This window comes from Rhamphochromis longiceps, linkage group LG19 (genome assembly GCF_057381845.1).
Source record: "Rhamphochromis longiceps isolate RC_006_pf linkage group LG19, R_longiceps_female_GT1.1, whole genome shotgun sequence".
In the NCBI taxonomy this organism is placed as follows: domain Eukaryota; kingdom Metazoa; phylum Chordata; class Actinopteri; order Cichliformes; family Cichlidae; genus Rhamphochromis; species Rhamphochromis longiceps.
Genome location: NC_140575.1, coordinates 31,844,615 through 31,868,948, shown reverse-complemented (window position 1 = coordinate 31,868,948; position 24,334 = coordinate 31,844,615). Strand labels below are relative to the sequence as shown.

The following is a 24,334-nucleotide window of genomic DNA, read 5'->3' as shown; positions in this document are numbered from 1 at the left end:
AAAATGTGAGCAGCCATAATCCCCATATCTACGTTTGGATGAAGGTGATAAGACTTCCTAAAGCTCCTGAAAGATTTCAGGAAACATCTTCTTTGGACCACCTACAGCACAATAACACAATCCCTGATTTAAGCTGTAGTGGTAATGGAACCTGCAACCTCTGTTATCTGTTAAAGGAAGATCCACCCTTTCCTGTTGTGCAGAATGAACAAACAACATCTTTTAGTAAACCAAAGGAAGAATCACATTACGCAGTGATTATCCAGAATGTACTCATATTAAAGGGATATTTTAACCTCTGGTTATGTGAATATAATGTGAATTGTTATGGAATAGCAGGAAAATGTGAAAATTAAAAAAATAAAAATAATATGTGATCAAGTTCTAAATCATTGTTAGAGTGCCAAAAGATAATAGGAACATGTGCTTTTCATTTTCTTGGATGGAATGACTTCAACGAGCCCCCCCCCCTGCGCCGCTTCCGTGATTAAAATCTTCAAGTATAAATCTAGAGCACGACTTTTGACGCAAGTATAATGACTAGTGAAGCGCGGAGTCCACTCCGTGTGAGTGACAAGCCCGACAGCAGCAGCACGGCCGCCCACTCACAGACAGGCTGGGTGAATCTTAATTGTGTAACGTTCATTGACGAGTCAGCACAATGCTTGTGAGACCGCGGAGGCGCACCGAGCCCAGCAGAGCGATGTAATGCTCCCATCGAGGAGGACACAGATGGACAGCCTAGTTCAACCGCTCGTCGCCCAGTACCTCGCAATGGGATGTCAGTCAAAAGAAAACCAAAACGAAAGTATAACATCAGAGGAAAAGGGCAGAGACGAAGCGTAAGTCGGCTCATCTTTTTGTGCTTTTACTGAGGAGTTTCTGGTTGGTTTTCTCTGGTGAAAACGTGGGCACCTGATCGAAGGTATAGGAAGGTTAATCCTACTATCAGCTATTTGTTAATAGTAAATGTGGAATTTTGGCCAAAATGGTGTCAAAAACTGATGCTTTCCACTTGTTATTGCGCACAAGCGTGTTCAAGTTCACCCGCTTCTCTGCGGCCAGACCTGCTACGCTTGAAGCGCTTACATGCGTAAAACTGTTCCATTTGTAAGCTCTTTGCTCTGGTCACTCGAGAGTTTTATGTGGATGTCCGCAATCAGCCGGTATTTCCCCAAGTTAAAGGAAGGAAATGAGAACAATGAATAGCAAAACACACCACGGGGGTTTCTTAAGTGTAAATAACACCTTCGAGTTGTGTGACTGTGGGACAAATCCTTTCATGCGTGTGGGCTAATAACCCGTGCTCTCGTAAAATCATGGTTTAAGGAGTGTGCATGTACAGTCATACATGTTAATAGCAAAAGGAGAAAGGCACACTTTCACTGCAGTTAACCCTCCTGTACCTCCTCCGCCCTTCACTGTTCTTCTTGTGTTGGTGTTTCTCAAGGAGAGTGACTCAAGGATGCACCTCCAGGTCTAGAGTTTCTCCTCCAGGTCGGCCTCACAGGTTCCACAAACCTAGCCCGGCCCATACCCCGCCGAGTAAATCAGTAATGCCTCTGGGACACCTCACCAAGGGCGCAACCTGGGAGGAGCTCATCCAAGCCTGCCTGCAGTCTTTTGGTAAGTTAGCGCTGACCTTCTTGGCTGGTTTGTTTTACAAGGTGAAGTCCTGCAGTGAACAAAAGACTCCAGAGGGTGTTTGTGCTCTATGGTTGTGTAACAGGTTATGCAGTCCTTCGGATATCAGAAGACATTAAACCTTCAGGTTAAGCGAGATCACAGAATGTTGTAGCTTAAGGAGTCTGTTTTTCTCACCACTTTCTCTCACCAGCAACAAGTTTAGGCAGGCCTCTAAAGAAAGAAGGGAGTGCCTCGTGTTGGAAAGTAAAAAAGTGATTTCTTACCAAGGCTGACTTTATTTTTGTTTAGTGTAAGATTTCATGGTTTGAAGATAAAGTCTCTTGTCGGTCTGATTTTGTGCCTTAATGTTGAGGGACACGGTGTTTGAGGCTTGCTAATTTTTTAGAAATGCTTTTTGCTGCACTCTATTAATTGTGCATTAATATTTCACTGGCTGCATGATATATAGAGGGCGTACTTAAATGAAAGAACAGCACAGCAGTGATTGTGTAGGCTATAGTTGGATCAATCAAGCAGATATCATTGGCTTCATCGAGTTGTCTGGAGTGCTCTTTGAGTTATGGTGATTGCATCTCTGAAGAGACAAGCTTTCAAACTGCCGTTGCCTGGTTACGCAAATGCAGCAAGAGCAGTGGAGAAGTGTTACAATGGACTGCACATAAAATGACATCTCATAACTACATTCATCTGCAGAGATGCAGGTATTAATCACAGTCGGCTTCCCGTTGGCAGGATACAGAATCAATGGGAGGGGTTTTAGCCCTATAGACCCCGTACGCTTGAAAGTTACACCCTCAGTGTGTGACAGTGTCTCTCTGTCAGGATAATGTGTTATGACTGGGGTTTTCCTTGCACAGCCTCTCCTGATAAAATGCATCACAGCTCTGGTCCTCTTGACTCACATCACAGGGGACCCCTAAGGTCCTCGAGTCCTGCCACCTTTTCAAATGTGAGAGTGCACGTAAGAGCTATTTGAAGGATTACCGGATGGCAGCTTCAAGCCTGGCTGAGCTGAAAGGTCAGATCCCTGAACGGTAGTCCTCAGATGCTGACCAACCTTTGAAATGCAGAGCACTGCGAGGTGTGGATCAATAGCTGTTGACATCATCTTTCTCCTTGGACCGCTCAGAACACACCCATATTTTTTTTTCTGTTTTTGTTCTTGCTTTCTTTTTTGTTTATTACAGTACTGCTTGCATTTAATTTGCCTCTTTTTTGCAAATTTGGCAAAATATTTATAAGCCAATAGAATAAGACGCGCTATATAAGTCAAGAAACAGTGGTGGGGTTTTTTGGCCTGATGGAAAGTCTCAATCTTCACAGCTGTGAAGAAAACAACACTTTGTTTATCGCATAAGAATATTTTTATTTTTGTATTTATTTACCCATCTACTCCCACATAAATGCGGGTGCAGATGTTTCAGTATTTATTTAATTTTAATGTTTTTGTTGCAATGTATCTACTGCTTGGACACTTCATTAACTAACATCAAATCCCAATTTGTAGCTATGTAACATTAATGGTTATTTAGCCATGACATTTAGCTTTTTTTAAAAATTCATTACAACTGGCTTTCTGTTAAAATGTGTTAATTTTGCTTGCTCATGACTTTACATAACTACATATTGCATACAGATCACAACATCTATTTCACATCTTTTGCTGTTAGATAACGGTTTAAGTTACTCTTTCATTTTTAAGCTGTTTATATTCAGAGAGCTTTAGCCTTTAGTTTATTTAACCACTTAAATCCACTTTTAATTCATCCTTTTCTATTTGTTTATATGCAGTTTTTTTTTTTTTTTTACTTTACTTTCTCCATCTAAGTAGTTTTTTTTTGTTTATTTGTTTGCTTTTTTCCTGCTTGGGAATTACTGTTGTAAAGCACGAATGGAAACAGTGTTGTCGACACAGTTTCACAGAGTCCGAAATATTATGGAAGATTTTGCCCAGAGTACATAGAGATGGCAATCTGACTCGGGTTCTTCTAAAACAAAAGGACCGTCCAATCTGATAGCCTCTGTCAAAACAAGGAAACATGACGTGCATGTTTGGATCGGCCGATGAATGTCGAAGATAACCTTAAAAGTAGGCCACCGGCCGCATGCCCACTGCAGTGTTTATCATCATTCGCCGGGCAGCAGCTTTCCTAATGTTCCAGTCACTAACAGCCAGTCCGGAGGGGATTTCCTCCCACAATTAACCCTGCACAGGGAGGGTTAGTGGTTGGAAAGTTGTGAAAAAAGTATGGCGTAATTGTTTGCCTTATGGAGACTCACAGCCTCCTGCTGTGCTTTATTTTACAGTAGGTCTGACTCTGAGTGTTAGTAAGTTAAGAGAGTATTAACTGATAATTTGATTAAAGCAATCTTATTATATTTGTGTTTACCAGAAATGCCAAGAAGGAGTGGGAATTGTTCTGCATGCATATGTCTTAACTTTAACTGCACCAAATTTTTGCAACCTGTATCACATGTGTCATTTTATAAGCAGCCCTGTGTTTTTCTTGTCTCTTTTACTCTCTTAATGACTTGGAGGGTAAGGTCACTGACATTCGCTGGGTTTAGATGGCAGAGCCTGCGTGTTACAAACACAAACACACCAGATGCAGGATATGAGGGATGGATTAGTCAGCTGCGGCAGCAGTGGCAAGTTGCTTACAGATAACAAAGATTAGAAAACATGTTGCCATGGCGTCCAAGGTATTTCCAAGGTGATATTGTTTAAAAGTGGGTCCTCAGACGCCTGATATCCTTGATGGTGTAAAGACACTGGCAAAGCTTAAAGGGAAACAGCACGCAGCTTGAGACTTCGCAAATGTTGTTCTTAAGGTTTTCAGCCCATTTTCAGGGACCACAGGGGAAGAAAGACACAAATAGTCTAGAGCTGCTATTAAATTCACTTCCTTTTTACGTCAACCGCAAATTTACGGAACGATACAGTCATTTTTGAATTTGTGCTGAAGATGAGTGGTTTGTTTGAGTGTGTGGGAAAATCACTTTTTGTGCTCATCTTGTCCGATTTTAAGAGGTCATTGATAAGAAATTTGTCTTTCTTTTCGCGGTTTCGAGATGTCAGTCATAGCGTGGAGTCAGACGAGCATTATAAGGAAAGGTGGTCTGCATACAAAGAGAGGAAGTCAGATACATGCAAGGAAAAAGGAAGCCAAAAAAAAGGTAGTGAGACAGGCGAGCAGCAGAAGTAAACACAATCAGAGGAAAAGGTAAGCGTTCAACGGAAAGGTAATGGCACGAGAATGTGGGCATAAGTTTAAGCTAACTGTCTCTTGTAAAGTGATGAAAATGTCTATGCTGGATTTATGTAGTACAAAATAAATGAAGAAGGAGGAGGGTATTTCTTTAACATTATTGATGCATAGACCCTCATCCCACCAACATATCTAGCATGCAAGACTATTGGCTGGGGATAGGGTGGCCAAGCGTCTCATATTATTCTGGACTTTACAGCACCTTTATCTCTTGTTCAGCATGCTGACATAATGTCCCACATTTTGATTGGCTCCAGTTTGCGAAGTGAACAAATATTATAGGAAATGAGGGGCTTATGTATGTGTGCATCGCTGCTGAAACTCAAAGATACCACACAGAAAAGTAGCTGAAATAACAATTTGCAGTTTTAGCAGATGCTGCAAGAGAAAAAGCAGAAGACGCAAGAGCACAAAGACTGTTACGTGAGTCTATAAACACAAAGTTTCACTTGAGTAAAGTTGTGAAAACACTGAAATACAATATTTGGTCTTCACATTATATGAATGCAAAATCTATATAGCTTGCAAAATTTGTGTGTTTATTCTGTTAGTTCACAATATCAAAATTTCAAACTCCCTCCTCAGCTTGGCCTGCATTTCCCCACATAAATATACATTTTGATCCAGATTTATTTGCTGTAAGCAAGAAACATCATGGCAACATGTTATTCTGTTTGCCTTCAAAACATCATCAGCTATGTGATTAACTTTCTGTGAGAAAACTGTGTGATGGATCTGAAAACCACATTTGAGTTAAACATGATGCGAAACCAAAAGGGGGTTTATCTTAGTACTAGTAGCGGCTTCTGTATTTAAAAAATACACACATATACACACACACGTATATGTATGTATATGTATATATGTATGTATGTATGTGTGTGTACGGTGGCCCTGAGAGGCCAAACGGAGTGCATATATACCATCTTTGAGTCATTTGATATTCAAAACCCACCAGCCCCCCAAAAAAGCAACAAAAACCATGCCACAAACCCCCATCTGATCTCTGATAATCAAACAACAACAGCAACAAAAGCAGCTCTAATAGTACATTTTAATGTGATGTGCTCTGGTTGATTGTATTTGATGAAAGGCAGGCAGAAGAATTCTCACCATCAGAGCAGGTTTTATCTGAGAGGGTGGCGTGTGTTTTTGTAAACCTCCTCCTCTTTACAGCGGCGACGCCTAACTCGAGCACGTGTGCGTTCGTTTTCTTTTGCAGACGCAAACGGATGTGTAAACGGGAACGGCCACTTGCTGAACATCACCCTGACCATGCACCGTCACCTCATCTCCTCCGGTGATCTGCTGGACAAACTCGTCTTTTTATATCCTTTGTGGAGTGCATCATAAAAGCTTTGGGGGGGGGGGGGGGGGGGGCTGCTGTCACAAGGCAGGGACGTGATTCAAACAAATCAGCGGCCAATTCTGGGCAGAAAATGTAGACCAAGATCAGACCACTTGTTCTGCCGTGTGCTGCTTTCATTTGGTTGTCAACAGCAACACGCTGTCAAGTTCATACTTGGCTCACAATGCAGCCTGTAGCTGTCAGTGTGTAAAATGTGATAGGAAAGTGGCAGTTCGTGTTTGCTCCTCCTGTCAGACATTTTAGATTTTGTACATCAGTTGCTTTCAGTGTGCAACTTTCCTCTATTCTGAGCTGGTGTATTCAATAGCGGGGAGTCTATTACCTTTCAGCATTTTGGTCTCTTTCAGAATGTTTGGTTCAGTGCTTTTTTATTTTCTCTGCTTCACACCAAAAAAACCCATGTTTTTTTAATGCCTTGTGACTTGTGGGGAGGATCTATAATCTCAGCTTTCATTCAGGAAACAGCAGTGGCATCACAAAGCCCCTCAGAGGAGCTTATCAGCCCCACGGTGAGAAAGCCTTGTGGTTTCAGGTGTTAATTACCTCTGCCTCTTTCACATACAAGTTCTCTCCAGCTATATATAAACACAGACCCTCCACTGCCTAAAGAGCCCCCCGCTCGCGCAGACCCACGTCAATGCACGCACGGCCGAATGGCCCTCTCTGCTATTTTTAACCCTCTCGTTCTGTGCCCGAGACCCAAAAGGATGCATCAAATAAATACAGTGTGTGGGTTAGGATCAGGGAAGAGGCACAGGGGGCCATTAACAGTCTTCATCACAGTCTGGCCTTGGAATTGCGTGGGCACTTCTTCTGCTCCTATGACGCAATTAGCCTTTTTATGTGCTTCACCGCAATCTCGTTCCTGCCAGCGCAGAGCTATACAGTCAGTTGGATATAAATTCACAGGGCGGTGTTTTTCTGAGCAACATGTGCTAAAAGGAAGGCAGAGTGACCTCCGTAATAAATAATAGCCTTTCGAGCTGACAGCACTGTTTAAACTGCCGCACGTTTAAAGATCCGTCGCAAAACAGTTTTTCTACAATATACGAGGCACCGATTCTGCGGTTTCTTTGTGCATTATGTTGTTCTCTTACCTCTGTAAGCCAGAATGATTCATTCCGTGATGCTCATCGGGAGTTTTGCTTCATGCAGTCGCCTCCTCCCACATTAACAAATGTCACCTGTGTTTGCCTTTTCAGTTTAGTTTTTTTTTATTAATGACTTTGTTTGCTGGAAAGAAGTTGCACAGTCACATCAACCATATGTTCATTATTTACTCCAGAAAAAAATTGTCTAGAATAACTTGCTGGCAAGACAAGCAGCAGTGAATCCAAGCTTTAACTTTCATATTCATCAGGTTTATGCTCATGTCACTTGCTCCTTAACTGAAGTCCTCACGTTTAAAACGGCAGTAGACAGCGAGCAGCCAGCAGAGTGCCAGAGGATATGCTACCTCATCAGGTCAGTCCCACAAATACACCGACTCAGAGTTCAATTTGGCTTGTTTTTACATCTCATTCACACTGTTATCATTCTTTACTCTTACAGGCACTGGATCCAGGAATTCTGGATGATGTTCCGGTTGCACCACAGCTTGTCAGACAGCCTGGATGAGTTTCGGGATCTGATCCGAGAGCACGGACAGGAGCGACTTTGCTCTCTCCTAGAGACCAAATGGATGTAAGTGTTAATCTCCGGCCAGCTGGCCAACTGAGACATTAGGTCTACAGAACTCTCGGTTGCTTGTTGCAGTCATAAAAGTACTGAAATCAGTCACGATCAAGAATAGAGACTCTCACTATGAAGAACACAGACCCGTAGTAAGCATGCTAAATCTTCCATTTTTTATTGTTGTTGTTTTTTATCATTTAGGTTGCTGTGATGAAACTAGACTGCACAGTTTTAAGTTAAATACTCAGATTGATGCTGCAGCTAACTATAATTATATTTAGAGAATAATCTGCCAATTAATAATTAGTGATGCAAAGAGTTGTTTTATATATAATGTGAGAAATATCAGTTTCACGCATATCACATGCTTTATTGTGTCTGATCAACAGCCCAATACTAAAGCAGCAACATTAATAAAAGTGGTAGATACTTACATTTGTTAAGCTAAAATCATTGAACTGTAGAATTAAAAGATTAAAACTCCAAACTGCACGTTTTGTAGCTGCACCATTTTTCTCTCCAGGAAGTGACCGCAAATAAATGTAATGAAACGCTCTGTGGGAGACTTCCATGAATCAACAAACAAAGAAATCCATTTGCAGCTTTTCAGTCTATGAAGTTTTGCTGCTACATAACCTTTCTTCTGATGCAGTCACGTTTTGTTTCGTTGTGTACTCCAGAACCGAACGAGACTGGTCGTGGAAAGCCAGCCAGAAGATTAAAGCTAACAGCAGTAAAAAGAGGAAGGTGTCGCTCCTTTTTGACCACCTGGAGCCCATTGAGTTGGCCGAGCATCTCACCTACCTTGAATTTAAATCCTTCTGCAGAATATCAGTGAGTATAAACACACACCAACTTAAAAGAACAAGCGCACCTGTTTGTAGCTTATCATTAACACTTTGCTGTTTTGTTTTTGTTCTCTGTTTTTTTTTTTAAATTACATTTACTAAGAACCATTAAGTGTTTCCTCCTGACAGGAAATGCTTTGCAGTTTCCGTGCAGCGGTTTATGCTCCTGTCTCTGCTCTCTTTGCCAGTTTGTAGACTATCAGCATTACATCCGCAGCTGCTGCATGAAGGACATCCCCGTGATGGAGCGTTCCATTGCGCTGTGTAACGGTGTCTCCCAGTGGGTTCAGCTGATGGTGCTAAGCCGGCCAACCGCTCAGCTGAGAGCTGAGGTTTTCACTAAGTTTATCCACGTTGCACAGGTAGTGGTTAAATCAACCCCCACTTCCACTACACATATACTTTCTGTGCTTACATTTCCTCTTCGCTTAAATCTATGTGCGGTTGTTCCAGCACCTTATCTAACTAGTGTTAATATGACTTTTGTCTCACTCTGAAAGCCCCTCACATGTTAGTAATTGTGTAATGCATATTCAGAGAGCTTGTAGTGATTCTCAGGAGCTGTGCTGCAGGCTTTTAGGGTATCCAAATATCTTACCGATAGAAAAATATTATCTGAATGCAAGCTAATGAAGTCACCAAGTGGAACACTCTTAAACAATGAGGACTTTGTAGGAGAAGAAAAGCAGGAAATGACTCGTGAGTGTAGTCTCTGATCAGAGCTGGCTTGTTAAAACCACTCCAACGTGAAGCTGTGTGCAGCCTGCTGAGAAGTGATACACTGGCTTTGGGGAGCCGTTAGGCAGGCTTGTACTCTGGAGGACCTCTTGCAACACTAATGCACCAGTCTGCTGCTGCTCACTGCTGTCAACCTCAAAACCCACGGGTGTGGAAACGAATTTCACACCATAATGCTCCAGTGACAGCAAGAACTGGAGAATTTATAAAAAATAAGAGAGGGAAAAGCATTTCCAAAAAAAGAGCGAACCATCAGAGTGCAGTAAGAAAAAGCCAACGATCTAAGTGGCTTATGTAATGCCACTGTTGTGGATTATATAACCAAGGCTACCTGAAACAAGTTTAATTGCGCGTTTATAAGTGTGTGTGTGTGCGTGAATGGACTGACGTGTGTTTCTTGTGCGTGTCCGCCAGAGTCTGCACCTTATGCACAACTACAACACACTAATGGCGGTGGTGGGAGGCCTATGTCACAGCTCAATCTCCAGACTGAAAGACACCACGTCGCACGTACCGAGTGAAGTCACTAAGGTAAAGGGTAACTGGCAACGCGATGTCCAGTTCATTTAGAGTCAAGGATCAAAATACTGGAGAAAAATAACTGTAGCACAATGATAAAAATGATTTCATTCCCCAGGTACTGAACGAGATGACAGACCTGCTGTCCTCTTGCAGAAACTATGACAACTACAGACAAGCTTACAACAAGTGTACAGGTTTTAAAATCCCCATCCTGGGTGTCCACCTCAAAGACCTGATCTCAGTCAATGAGGCCATGTCGGATTATGTCGAGGACAACAAGGTGAACGTCCAGAAGCTCCAGGCCCTGTACAACCACATCAACGAGCTGATCCAACTCCAGCAGATCCCACCCAGGCTGGATGCCAACAAGGACCTGGTTCACCTGTTGACGGTAGCGAACTGCTCGCGGCGACTTTGGGTTCATTTGAAATTGTTATGCAGCTTCATGTGATTCAGCAAGTAGCGCTGAACACATACAAAGATGCAAATGAGTGCAGCATGTGGATTGTCTTTTTCTCGTGTGGGTGTGATTAGAGTCTATGATCTATGAGTGTGTGGGTGACAAGCTGAATGTGAATGAGAGTGAGTTCAGATTGCTGTATTGTTGTATTATCTGAGTGCAGTGTGCTAATCCTACTTGAATGACAGCATGCCCGTGAAGAGATAATAATTACCCCGCAACCTGAATTCACCTTCACCAAAACATGTTTCAAGGAGAAATCTAGAGACCTTTTTCTCATTCTGTTTACCTTCCATGCAGCAATAAGTGGCTTTTTAATGTCTTGCAGCTATCCTTGGATCTTTACTACTCTGAGGATGAGATTTATGAACTGTCGTATGCACGGGAACCCAAGAACTGCAAAGCACCTGTGAGTGATAGCAACAGACACGATTTAAGTAAACATTTGTTTACCAGCTGGAAAAATTCAGCATATCAACAAACTAATAGATTGTCTTGGAAAGCAGGATTATTCACTCTCTTTCTTTAGAGAGAGCAGCTGTTTATCTTGGCCTAATGCAAAGAGACAGAAACAGCAAGCCTTTCACCTCTTTGGGACCTGAGATTGGTTAAGCAAAAGTGTAATGATGCTTAACGGAAGCAAAGGCTTATTTGCTTTCTCTCAGAGATGAGAATATAGATTTCACTGTCTCTTGTGTGTGCTAAAAATGAAGCAATTACTTAGTCTGAAGACTGAAAATAAGAAAGTGCCTAGCCTGACATCCGTGCAACATTGTTGAAAGTGAATTTTTATGCTTTTGTTAAACTGACTAACTTAAGCGCAGTAATTAGCCTGTAATGTCTTGGTTGTTTCACCCATGCACTCAGAAAAAGAGTCTTTGCCCTCATAATCGTACCTACGTAACAGATTTAAATGGAATTAAATTGCTTAAAGTTGTCGTCATTTGGGCCTTATTTTATGGAGTGTATGATAACTGAAACTCCTTTGGTCAGATGTTATTTTGCATATCTCCTGAGACTTAGTTTTCTTTTTTTTTAATCAGCCAGCCACACCTTCTAGACCTCCCGTGTTTGTGGACTGGGCATCAGGAGTGGCTCCTAAACCCGATCCTCGAACCATCAGCAAACACGTGCAAAGAATGGTCGATGTAAGCGCTTCCCTTTTTCAAGCCTCCACAGTTTTCAAGCCTCCTTATTTCAACTATTCTCTTGCATGATGCCATCCTGACAGCCTGCCTTCCCCGCTATTGTTCGCTAACAACTGAGCAACAATGCTTTTTATTTGTTGTCATTCGCAGTCCGTGTTCAAGAACTACGACCACGACGAGAACGGCTTCATTAATCAGGAGGACTTTGAGAAAATCGCTGCTAGCTTTCCGTTTTCCTTCTGTGTCATGGACAAAGAGAAGTGAGTCTCTTGACAGGTCATGTATTTGCTCAGAGGCTATTTATGACTTCAGGGGAGAGGAAGCAAAAGTGGCATTTGTAGATGTGTAGTGGCGAGTTTAGCAACCGGAAACATAAAATAGCTGCGGAATTAACCATAAAGCTGCCGCTAAATGTGTACATGAAAACCAGCACAACTGATAGGCAACCGGTGCTGTAAAAAACGTTGTCACTAAGTGGTATATGTTTTTTTTACAACCACTGGGCAGATGAGTGGGTGTAGCCATCTATAAATATGGAGAGACATTAATGAAAAATTTTTAAAAAACCTACAAAAATAACATGTAAATTATTACTATTAATAGAGTTTTAGTATATCAGGCTCTTTTGCAATCATCCTGTATCACAGCTCTGTTTCCTCTTTTAAACATCAGCTTACAATATATGTGTTGTGGTTTTTTCAGGGAAGGCCAAGTCAGCAGAGAGGAGATCACAGCTTATTTTATGCGGGCCAGTGTCATCTGCTCCAAGCTGGGCCTTGGCTTTGTCCACAACTTCCAGGAGACCACTTACATGAAACCCACCTTTTGTGACAACTGTTCAGGATTTGTAAGGAAACACAAACCTCCTTGGTGCTGTTTTCTAAAAAAAATGTCATTTGGGTTTTGCTCTTTTATGTTTAGTCACATAAATGTTGTTCTCTCTCTTTTCTCTCACAGTTATGGGGTGTCATCAAGCAAGGCTACAGATGCAAAGGTGAATATGGTGATCTCACTCGTGTAACTTTGGTATCTCTGGCCAAATGTCAGTTAACTCAAATACTTGGAGAGGTACACTCTGTCTTGTGGGGAGCAGGTGAAATGGAGTGTGGTTTTTCGTTGCGTTGCATGTTGCTAGTTGAACCTTGCAGCACATGACAGAAAGAGACTGCACTGAGAACCACAATTTTCTTCCCCCTCCCCCGTCCTTCTAAAGATCTGAGAACTATTTGTTTGCTTGACAGTAAGCATGCAAAAACAAGAGTCTGAGAGTTGCATTTGCAGAACAGATAGTGTTCAAAGAGAAGTGAGAAGTCAGTTTATTGAAGCTAGATCAACTTCGGTTCCTGTTGTGACATGTCGTGCATTCTTTTGGGCCTGCACAGACTGCGGGATGAACTGCCACAAGCTGTGCAAGGACCAGGTGGCGTTTGAGTGCAAGAAGAACACCAAAGTGACCAACGCCACTGACAGTCCGACCCCGAGCTCCACGCCGGTCACCACAGGCACTTCAGAGGGTGGGTTGTGTTGATGGGGTACACCCGCATTCAGTACTGTTAATCACGCCATGCTTTTCTTGCACATGTTACCGCACAATCTCACCTCAAATATGTAGACAATAACAAATACCCGGCATGGAGTAATCACTAATTTTCTGTATCATGTGCCATCTTCTGGCAGAAAGTTTTTAAGCCACTTGTTCATTGGTGAGACAGTTTTTGTTTCCTGTAATCACTGCCTCCGACACTGCACAGAAAATAAAGTTGTTTTTTTCTCATCTGTGCCAAAAAGAGTTTGCAATAGCTGTAAGAAAAAACAATTCTTGAACGCAAGGTCAGGTCTGCTGTGAGGGTGATTTCCCTCCATCTATCGCTAGGAACAGTTTCACTTACAGTAAAACTCAAGCTGCCCACCGGCTTTAAAAATGCTTCTATATTCGGAGCAGAAAAACTTTCGTTTTTGCTTATTATAGGCTGACTAACTAAGAGACTCAGGCTCTTTCAAAATTAGTCTTTCTGACGTACTGTTTTGTCATATGGTGTGATAACTGATCTGAGCCATTTTCTTTAAGGATCACTGATTGCTCTTTAGGCATAAAAGTTACTTTAAAGAGGAGCTTTTTAGTTAATAACATGAAATAAAAGAAACCAAAGAATGTTTTAAACTATGAGGGTAATCAAAGTTACATTTCAAAATATGTCCAAATCTACTACAATTATTTATAATATTACAAGGATGAAGATCCATTTTACTGTAGTTCAAATGGTAAATGGGCGATCTTCTACTCGCACACTCAAAGCACTTTGTAAAACATGCCTCATTCAACTATTCACACCCATTCATTCTACGCCTTTTCTAGTGCTTTATATCTAGCATTTACATCCATTCACATGCATTCACATTCTAAAGAATGCATCTTAGAGCAACTTGGGGTTCAGGATCGTATTCAGGGATACTTTGGTATGCAGACTGGAGCAGCCAGAGATCAAACCTCCAACCTTCCAATTAGTAGATGACCTGCTCTACCTCCTGAGCTACAGCCACCACATAATTGGTAATATACACTCTCTGGCCACTTTATAAGGTACACTAGCAGTTCCCACTAGTGGTTTGGCCTTTTTATTGCATAGATTCAACTAGGTGCTAGAAACATTGCTCAGAGGTTTAGGTCCATTATTTGCATGATAGTGTCACACAGCTGCTGCAGATGTGTCGGTTTCATATACATCATGCAAAGCTCCCGTTGAGCCACATTGCAGTAGGGGCTTTATGGGACCTTTGGGCAGCAGAAGACCGCTCCTTTTATGCCCATCTGCTTGTATTTGTATGCAGAAGAGCACGTGTTTTGCATTTAAAACATATTTGTGATAAGTGAACAGGTGTGCCTAGTAACGTGGCAAGTGAGACAAATCTCTGTTTAATATTGTGAACAAGACGGTGTCTGGAACAATGAATACCAATATTAAAGTCAATACGTGGTCTAAAAGTAAGTTTAGAGTCAGTGCAATGTAAATATTTTTCTGCTTTCTGAAGGGGAAAATATTCAGGCTATGGCAAAAGATTTTAGTTAAAGGTTTGTCTTTACGCTAAAGAGCATAGAGTAAGTTTTTTTGATCTACAAAGCAATAATTTGTTAGCTGAGAACCAGGTTTGAAGAGTTTTAAAGTCAAAGTGCAGAACTGTTGAGGTTGTAAAACAGAGGTCTTTGATGTATAGACAATAGTGTCATCTGCGTAAAGTTGCGTAGAGTAATTAGTTGAATAGAATACAAAAAGAAGTGGTGCTAGGATAGAAACTAGCAGCACCCCTTGCTGCTGAGTAATCAGATCCGATTTGCACCCACTTAAAAACTGCACGCTGCTTTCTGTTGCACAAATAGGACTTAAACCACATCAATGCCTGTTGGGAAAGAACAATAGCATGGAGATTGTCAGTGAGAAGATGCTGATGAACCAAGTCAAACGCATTGGTAAGCTTTGTAAGACAACCGTGATCAGCAAAAAGGAATCATTAGACAATTTTAGCCCTTTCATTTTAGTTGTATCATATTTCATACATGAGCTTTTGAGATCTCTACATCATCAATGTGATTTTTATTTTTGTTTTTTTGAAAAATGTGTTGTATACAATCAGACACAAGCAGTGCTACTGTGAGCAATAAATTGCACAAAAATGTTGGATGTAGCTCATGGTTCAGGTTTTACAGGGCTATGAGAACAATAGCTATTTCCGTCTGTTAATGTGCATTTTGAAATTAACAGAAATAATTACTAAGCGTGTCCCTCTGCCCAGGTTCAGAAGAATGTCCTTTCCCCTACCCTCCGGATGACAGGAGAGACTGGAGCCCGGACTCCCCAGTCACTTCCAGTTCGAGGCCTAGGAGAGTCCATAGCCATACCCAGACAGATGGACCTGAAGTATCGCCCACCTCAGCTTCTCTCTTAGTCCCAGCAACACCCACCCTCACCTCATGTCCCAGCCCAATACCCCAAAGAAAACAGCGATACTGTGCCAAATGGGAAAACAGAGCTTCTGTTGTGCAAAAGCCTAAAGAGCCAGAGGAGGAGAGCAAACCTACCTATGAAACTCTGGAACTGGTGAGTATCACACTATGAATTATACTCTACTTTTATGCACCATATCGCCCACTTGTTATTTTAATATAAGGTTTCTTTAACAGGAGAACCAGAAGCTCCGTAAAGCTAATGAGACACTACGTAAGAAACTAAAAGAGACAGAGCGGGAGGTGGAGATACTAAAGACATTGCTGAAGAGGCACGCTCTCCACCCAGTGGAGGAGGACTCCTCCTCTTAGACTTATACATACACTGATGCTTCAGCAAGGGGACTGGTGCTGCCTCCGTGTGGCAGCAGGTATGAATCCTGATTTGATCATGAACAGTGCAAGTATTTATCAGTATAATGAGATGAAGATAACATGATATAAAGGAGAATACGCTGCACAAGTTGTTTTTATCAAGGAAGTAAAATCTGTGTGTCACCAATAATAAGGTTAAGGAATTTCTTTAAAGGTGGTGGATTTTTTAAAGCTAAATACGGTGCAATTTAACAACTTGTTTTTTTTTCAATGCACATTTATCCAAATTACTTTTTAGTGGGAAGATGGTTTTAAAAAAGGCTTTTTTAAATTGCAAATCTGAAGTAAACAGGACAAGCCCCTTTAATGTTTTCAGCAGCTTAGAAAGGTGACAATCAGTAGCTTGAGCATTACTTAATTTATTTAGCTAGTGTGCAAACACAAGGCATCATTGAATGAAGGAATGCAGTATTTTTAGAGGGGGAAAAGGCATTTGCAGAATGTGTTTGATCAATTCTTGATCAGTTAATGAGCTTAGCTATTTATGTTAAACATAAAATGGAAATCAAAGGCTGCAGTAAAATGTGTGAGCAGCGGAAAAGGTCATCAAAAAGTGCATGTCGTTACTAGCAATGACAGGAACCCACTGAGCTTAGAGCAGCAGAATGAAAGTTGTACAGATTGCTTTATATTGTTTTCACTGCTCGTTTCAATGCACAACATGCTTCTGTCAATATTTATTGTGTGAAACACTACACACTTCATAAGAACAGTGAGATATCGGAACATTTTGTACAGTATAGTGGTACTTTCATGGAGTTATTTATGCTTATGTTGGCTTCATATTGATACTTAAAAAATGGCTGGTGCAGCCATGCTATTTTGATGTAGTGTGGCCCATCGTGTGAGTGTTGTACTGTGAGCTGAGATATGTGTTTGTGATGTACATGTAATGTATTGTAAATACAACGTATACACTGTGCCGTTGTACTCATGTCGAGGTTCATCCTATTTCTCAGTATTGTTCTCTTATTGTTCTAATAAATAATTCATATTCTATAGTAAACATTTTCCTGTGTTACTCAGTGTGACCACCGGGAGTCACCAAAGCATCACCATAAGAAGGTTTTCAGATTCATTTTAGTGATTGCTGGTTTTCAGTTTCTAAACATAGAGGTATATTCTGTGAATGCTCGAGTTAGCTGTTGTATGTCTATTTCTAAGAATGTGCCCTGCAAATAATATGAGTGGTAGTTAACTTCAATAACATCCTTTTTAATGCTAGGTTTAAAATATATCGTTTTTAACAACATCCACTACTAGTTAAAATAAGTAGCACATCTCCAACACATTGTTTTGCAAGAATCAAACCGTTAAAGACAGCATGTATCACCCCGTCTGCCAACTGTGCCAATCTGGCCTGTCCCTAGAGCTTTGCTGCAGGTAATGAGTCTGACTCCACAGTACATGTTGGCCAGTAGATAATGAGAGGGCAACTGTCTGCTGTTGCAGGAGGAAGGACTCAAACGAAGGACCTAATAATTCTCTTTTTTTGTCACTGCTCACTGCAAACAGCAGGTGATTTATACACTACTATATTCCCGGTGCTGTGATTCAGCATGTCTATATTTCTATAGCTGTATTTCATCAGATAAGAAGGCAGCTATCTGAAAGTATAAAGCATTTCCACATATATTGCATCTGTATTGTTGCCTGGACCAGGATAGCTTCTTAGGCACAGCAGCAGTTCCCAAGCCTAGCCTTGTGGTGACAGCTAATTTACTTTTATTCGAGGCTCCATGCACACTAATGCTGAATAATTTCCAATACCATGGCTGGCTGAGAGAAAGTGACAGAAAGAACACGTGTTAAACTTGAGAGAAAATGTCATCTCAAAGGCTGCTTTTTTTCAATCAAGGCTGTGATAAAAGCTTGAGAGGAGAAATGTCTTTGCCCCGGTGTGCTAAAGTAGTCGTCAAAAAGATAAATATATCAGACACAAATCCATTTACAAACCCAACAGAGACTGTAAACATAACACATTGTGGTGCATTTAAGTCTGAAAGAGACCACAAGACACATGTAGGCTAAGTGATACAGAGTATGACTTCCTTCTACGTACACTAAGATCAAAATATGACCAACCAATTAAAGCAGGCAGACTGAAATGATTTATCACCCAGACATCAGTTGCCACTAGGTGTGAATGTGCGAGTGAATGTGAGTGCGAATGGTTGTCTGTCCCTGTGTGTTGGCCCTGCGACAGACTGGCGACCTGTCCAGGGTGTACCCCGCCTCTCGCCCTATGACAGCTGGGATAGGCTCCAGCGCCCCCCGCGTCCCTGGAAAGGATAAGCGGAAGTGAATGGATGGGACATCAGTTGCTGTGTACTTGGGGGAATTGGGCCATTGTGAGATATCCATAAGTTAACTTAATGTGCTAAGTCTAATGAACACACTCTCTAAAACTAATCAGACAAAGATGTGAGCAGACCATTTTATGTCCCCCCTGACAGCATGCAGAAAACACATCGGGAGCACACACAGGGGACTTTCCTTTCAAACACGAACAAGCGCCACCGCCGCAGTGCCTGTAGGATACAGGAACACCACAGCCAAACTCAGCTCCACATATTCCCTTGATTATTAAACAGAGTTCATCAAGTTCTAATGATGGCCAAAGGACCATTGTGGAAGAGCAGAGAGAGAGAGAAACCCCAAGTGAAGGTGCAGGAAAGGCAGAGAAAGACACGTTTTTTCTAAGGAATCTTCCAGAGGTGGCTTTAAAACTGAAGCTGTGGTTACATTTTTTTAATTAACCTTGATGATAGCGGAGGAGTGTAACGGGAGAAGAGAAGTGGAGGAGTTCTGCTCTGCAAAGGCAAACAGTACTGCTCAGCTGCCTCCCCCTCTTTCCAACCTTTGTCAGTGAAACCTAAAACAGTCAGTTTTAGGTTTCTAATGCAAGCTAATGCACCTATGAGCTCAAGGTAAACACAGAATAGCAAGAGAAGAGTTATGTCTGAACCTGATATGAAGGTAATGAATGTGTGGGCACCACTGTGTGTGCATTTACACAGAGAGAAACATCAGGCTGCCCTTTCTGGCTCTGGCTTTGGAATAGGCATATATTTTCGAGGCTTAGAAAAAGAGGCACAGTGACAGAATGGTGTGTGTGAAAAGCCAAAAAATACATAATTCCTCTTGGTTGTTTTGTGTTTGCAGTGCATTCCTGCAACTTGTAACCTAGAGCATCAGTGATCTGCATCACAAGGAAAAGACTTAGGTGCTGTTTAGGTGATGTGAGATGTACACGCTTCACCAGTGCAGCTGCCAGTATGATTTATGATAGATATTCACTCCCCTGTTGTTCCCTAAGGCGTACTTTGGTGCAAAGTGAGAGTGGTATAAACAAAAAAAGAAACAAACACTTTTATATTGGCTCACATCTGTGTGAAATTGAAAAGCAGATTGTTGGCAAATCTATGTCTTGTTTTAAGCTGCTCAATACAAAGATGCCAAAAAACAAGAGACATCTGAAGGCAAACACTGATGGTTATATAGCATCTAACAGAACAAGTACTTCAAAGACAGCCTGGAGAAAACGCAGATTACCGTAACTGATGAAAAAATGAAACCAGGTGGTGATTTTAAAAAAAGAAGAAGAAGAGAAATCACAGGTACAGGGAGTGCAGAATTATCAGGCAACATCCTTTCCTTTGGCAAAATGGGTCAAAAGAAGGACTTGACAGGCTCAGAAAAGTCAAAAATAGTGAGATATCTTGCAGAGGGATGCAGCAGTCTCAAAATTGCAGAACTTCTGAAGCGTGATCGTCGAACAATCGAGCGTTTCATTCAAAATAGTCAACAGGGTCGCAAGAAGCGTGTGGAAAAACCAAGACGCAAAATAACTGCCAATGAACTGAGAAAAGTCAAGCGTGCAGCTGCCAAGATGCCACTCGCCACCAGTTTGGCCATATTTCAGAGCTGCAACATCACTGGAGTGCCCAAAAGCACAAGGTGTGCAATACTCAGAGACATGGCCAAGGTAAGAAAGGCTGAAAGACGACCACCACTGAACAAGACACACAAGCTGAAACCTCAAGACTGGGCCAAGAAATATCTCAAGACTGGTTTTTCTAAGGTTTTATGGACTGATGAAATGAGAGGGAGTCTTGATGGGCCAGATGGATGGGCCCGTGGCTGGATTGGTAAAGGGCAGAGAGCTCCAGTCCGACTCAGACGCCAGCAAGGTGGAGGTGGAGTACTGGTTTGGGCTGGTATCATCAAAGATGAGCTTGTGGGGCCTTTTCGGGTTGAGGATGGAGTCAAGCTCAACTCCCAGTCCTACTGCCAGTTTCTGGAAGACACCTTCTTCAAGCAGTGGTCCAGGAAGAAGTCTGCATCCTTCAAGAAAAACATGATTTCCATGCAGGACAATGCTCCATCACACGCGTCCAAGTACTCCACAGCGTGGCTGCAAGAAAGGGTATAAAAGAAGGAAAACTAATGACATGGCCTCCTTGTTCACCTGATCTGAACCCCATTGAGAACCTGTGGTCCATCATCAAATGTGAGATTTACAAGGAGGGAAAACAGTACACCTCTCTGAACAGTGTCTGGGAGGCTGTGGTTGCTGCTGCACACAATGTTGATGGTGAACAGATCAAAACTCTGACAGAATCCATGGATGGCAGGCTTTTGAGTGTCCTTGCAAAGAAAGGTGGCTATATTGGTCGCTGATTTGTTTTTGTTTTGTTTTTGAATGTCAGAAATGTATATTTGTGAATGTGGAGATGTTATATTGGTTTCACTGGTAAAAATAAATCATTGAAATGGGTATATATTTGTTTTTTGTTAAGTTGCCTAATAATTATGCACAGTAATAGTCACCTGCACACACAGATATCCCCCTAAAATAGCTCAAACTAAAAACAAACTAAAAACTACTTCCAAAAACATTCAGCTTTGATATTAATGAGTTTTTTGGGTTCATTGAGAACATGGTTGTTGTTCAATAATAACATTATTCCTCAAAAATACTACTTGCCTAATAATTCTGCACTAACTGTATATGAGAGATGAGAGAACAGATGTTGCAGTGCTGGGGCAACCAGAAATGCTCTCAAAAGTCAGCAGAACTCCTTGGCAAAATCAAGGAAAGTGAAGCAAAGCATGGCTGCAGCAAATGCAAAGCAACATACAAGCTCTGAATATAGAGCATAAATGGGAGATAGAGGTAGGAAGGGAGTGAGTTCCTCCCAGTGGGAATTGCTTATGAAGGTGAGACAGAACAAATCAAGCAGCCGTCTAAGCCAGTCTCCACCTGGACTTTTGAATTCAACATCCCCTCTGAGCAGGGAGTCACAGTGGGAGTTCCCACGTGTGACAGCAGCCTTCTCTCTATTAATGCAAAAGCCATAAATGCTTTATATACGACTAAAATGAGAAATCACTTGTCTTTGTTTGTGATACTGTGGACAGCTTGTGTTTTGCAGGATACATAATAAAGACTCACTAAACTATAAAGCACTTCATATTTCATTTCGATGCTATTTCGTGTTTATTAATACATCGAAACCAGGGGTGCTCAAAAACAGCTGAGCTATAATAAGAATTGGAGAAAATCTAATAATACAGTTTACCATTACTATAAACTACAACATGAACTCTAGAGTAATTAAAAAAATACTACAACCAGATTTGTGAGGCCGTATTTAGGGATGCTCTAACAGAGGCAGATTGAATGTGATTAGGTACTCCATTTGAGCTCTCAAAGCCATTCATTCAAATGCCTTTTTCTACAACAAAGAACTTTTAACATTACGTTCACACATTCACACAAGGGTTCAGGATACTTTAACATGCCGACTACAAAAGCCGGGGACCAAGCCATCAACCTTCCAGTTAATAGACAATCTGCTCTAGATCCTGAGCCACACCAGGGGAGGTTAAAAGATGTGGCAACTGACAGCAACATCAGAAAAAAGGAGCAGACTGAAATGATAGAGAAACACCAGGGGCTGACAGAACAACCAGAAAAGACTGGAATAGATGAAGAGTGAAGACCAGTGCTATAAACAGCCCAAACTGGGAGAAAGGCACAGCACCATGAGGAAAAAAAGTGCAGTCCACAGGAAAAACTAAGACACTTTAAAAACGGTTAAATTCTCAGGCCTCTGGTACAAGATCTGATCCTGAAGACACAAATAGAAGCCCCACACTTCGACATGTTTGGTGGAGTAAAGGTGAGGCTTTGAAACCCAAAAGCACCGTACCAGCTGTGAAGCACAGTGTTGGTAACATCATGCTCTGAATCTGTTTTGTACAAAGTGGATGGACCTCCAAATACTTTAGCCTCACCTCAAATGAGCAGGTAGAGGGTGAAACTTGGATACAATGAAGTGAATCCCAAACAAAACTGATTTTCCAGTTGATAAAGCAGGTTGACACTAGCTTCTGAAGTGCTTCTCCCAGAGCCGTCAAATCAGTTGTGAAAATTTGCAGGCTGCACTCAAAGGCTGAATCACTGCCAGGAAGCCAACCAAGTAAAATGAACTCAACCAAATTTTAAGAAGAGTAATCAAATATCCAGAACTACCGCAGAAGCTTATTGATGCCTGCCGAAAACATCTGGTCGAAATGCAACTTGCTAAGAGTCATTTAACCAAATATTAGTGGGGGTGTATCTATATACTTGAGACTGTATGTCTACTTTTAACCCTGTGTGTCTTTTAGAAAATCTGAAATAAATTCAAACTTGTGCAACCAATTCTTGTATTTCAAAGCCATTAAAGATGTAGGCTTCCACTCTGAAAAAAGCTCTTCAAAGAAATCATTTAAAGCCCCAAATTACTATAACGTTCATTGCCATAATGAGTTGATGTAAACTTCTGACCAAAACTGTGGTGAGCACGAGTCACGAGTCATGAGTCAGCAGAGTTAAATAAATAAATATTTCATAATTTAATAATTAGGCCTCTTGACCTAACCAGTGGCATTGGAAAAGCTAAGCAGCAATTGCAATTTATAATGTTTAAAAGACTGTTATTGCGTGTAGCATTGATGATATCGGACAAGAATTTAATTATTTAAATTTGAAACATCTGCCCGATTACTTAAGCTGACTTGGAAATTTGCTGCAGCTTCTTCAGAGATGTGAGTAAAGGATCAGCCAACATGCATCTGAAACCATCAAAATGACCACACACGAGACCCCACAAGGAAAAGCCATCATCAACTGAAATTTGCCTCTGGCTCTGATGTTAACCTCTAGAGCCTTAACTTTGCCCTTTGTGAAATTGATTGGCTTGGGAATAGATTTATACACTGAGGCCATATTCAGACCAAATATTACCCTTTAGATGTATCCAAAACAAATTATATATCATGTTTAACAAATTTCCCTGGGCAGTCTGCCCCACTGATTTCCCTGCTATTTCTCTGCCCCTCCATGCTCCTGTAATCCTCTGTCCCCTGCTCCCGTTTTGTTGGCCATTCATCTAAACCCTTGGCTTGCCGGTCACTGGGTCCGTCTCTCATGTGTCCATGATTGTTTTACAAATGTTTTTTGTATCCTTTTGTAATTTGCTTCCCTTGTGCTCATTATTTCTCACCCATGTCTTTTTACTTGCCCTTGGTTTTTGTCATCACCCTACCTCTTCCACCGTTCCTTAGTCAGACTGTCTGTGTTGCCTTGTGATTGTTGCTGTTTACAATAAAGGCGTATCTTTCTAGTAGGTTTTCAATATAGTTGCATGAATTTACTACTATGTAATATGCTATATTAAAACAGATAGTGCTTACTTTAAGCGAATATTTCCTCTAATACCGACAGGGCTTTATTTGAGATAGCTGCTGCACTCAATTTGCATATTCCAGCTTGTACACAACATATTGGCACAGTGAATCTTTAAACAATCATTGCTTGCTCCAGAATGTGCTTTCCAGCAGCAGGAGATTCATTGTAGATTTCATAGTTGCAGGCAAATTAAATAACCGGAACACTGTTTTTACACCTAATCAAGCACTATGTGATAGTACATAAAATGGATCATCAGCAGTAACTGCTCCATGGCCACTGAATGCATCCCTTTAGGAAGTGAAAGTAGAAATTGTATTTATTAGTCTACTATTAAAGAAAGGATACAATCTGGAAGCAAGTTGCACATTTTAAAGGGATCTCTCTGTGATTTTATTCTCTAATTAGGCAGCAGTTTGGGGGTGGGATAGGGGCTTTTTTCAGGCTTTTGATTGAACATCACGACCCAGGAACTTCACCGAGCCTGTAATGTTCCCTTCAGCACATGATACGTTAATGCTACAATCAAACCAAATTAGTTTC

The 24,334-nt window shown here is 41.4% G+C and overlaps 1 protein-coding gene across 1 annotated transcript; it reads left to right on the top strand.

The window, feature by feature from the left end:
• Window positions 1–451: 451 nt before the first annotated feature.
• LOC146647160 (RAS guanyl-releasing protein 1-like) lies at window positions 452–17,048 on the top strand. Its single transcript, XM_085391291.1, has 17 exons — window positions 452–842; window positions 1,451–1,626; window positions 6,139–6,244; window positions 7,687–7,749; window positions 7,837–7,968; window positions 8,640–8,793; window positions 8,996–9,169; window positions 9,960–10,076; window positions 10,183–10,458; window positions 10,856–10,936; window positions 11,571–11,675; window positions 11,826–11,935; window positions 12,378–12,522; window positions 12,633–12,669; window positions 13,058–13,189; window positions 15,465–15,769; window positions 15,853–17,048. The coding sequence occupies exons 1-17, from the start codon at window positions 709–711 to the stop codon at window positions 15,985–15,987; spliced, it is 2,382 nt and encodes a 793-aa protein (XP_085247417.1). The 5' UTR covers window positions 452–708; the 3' UTR covers window positions 15,988–17,048.
• Window positions 17,049–24,334: the final 7,286 nt, after the last annotated feature.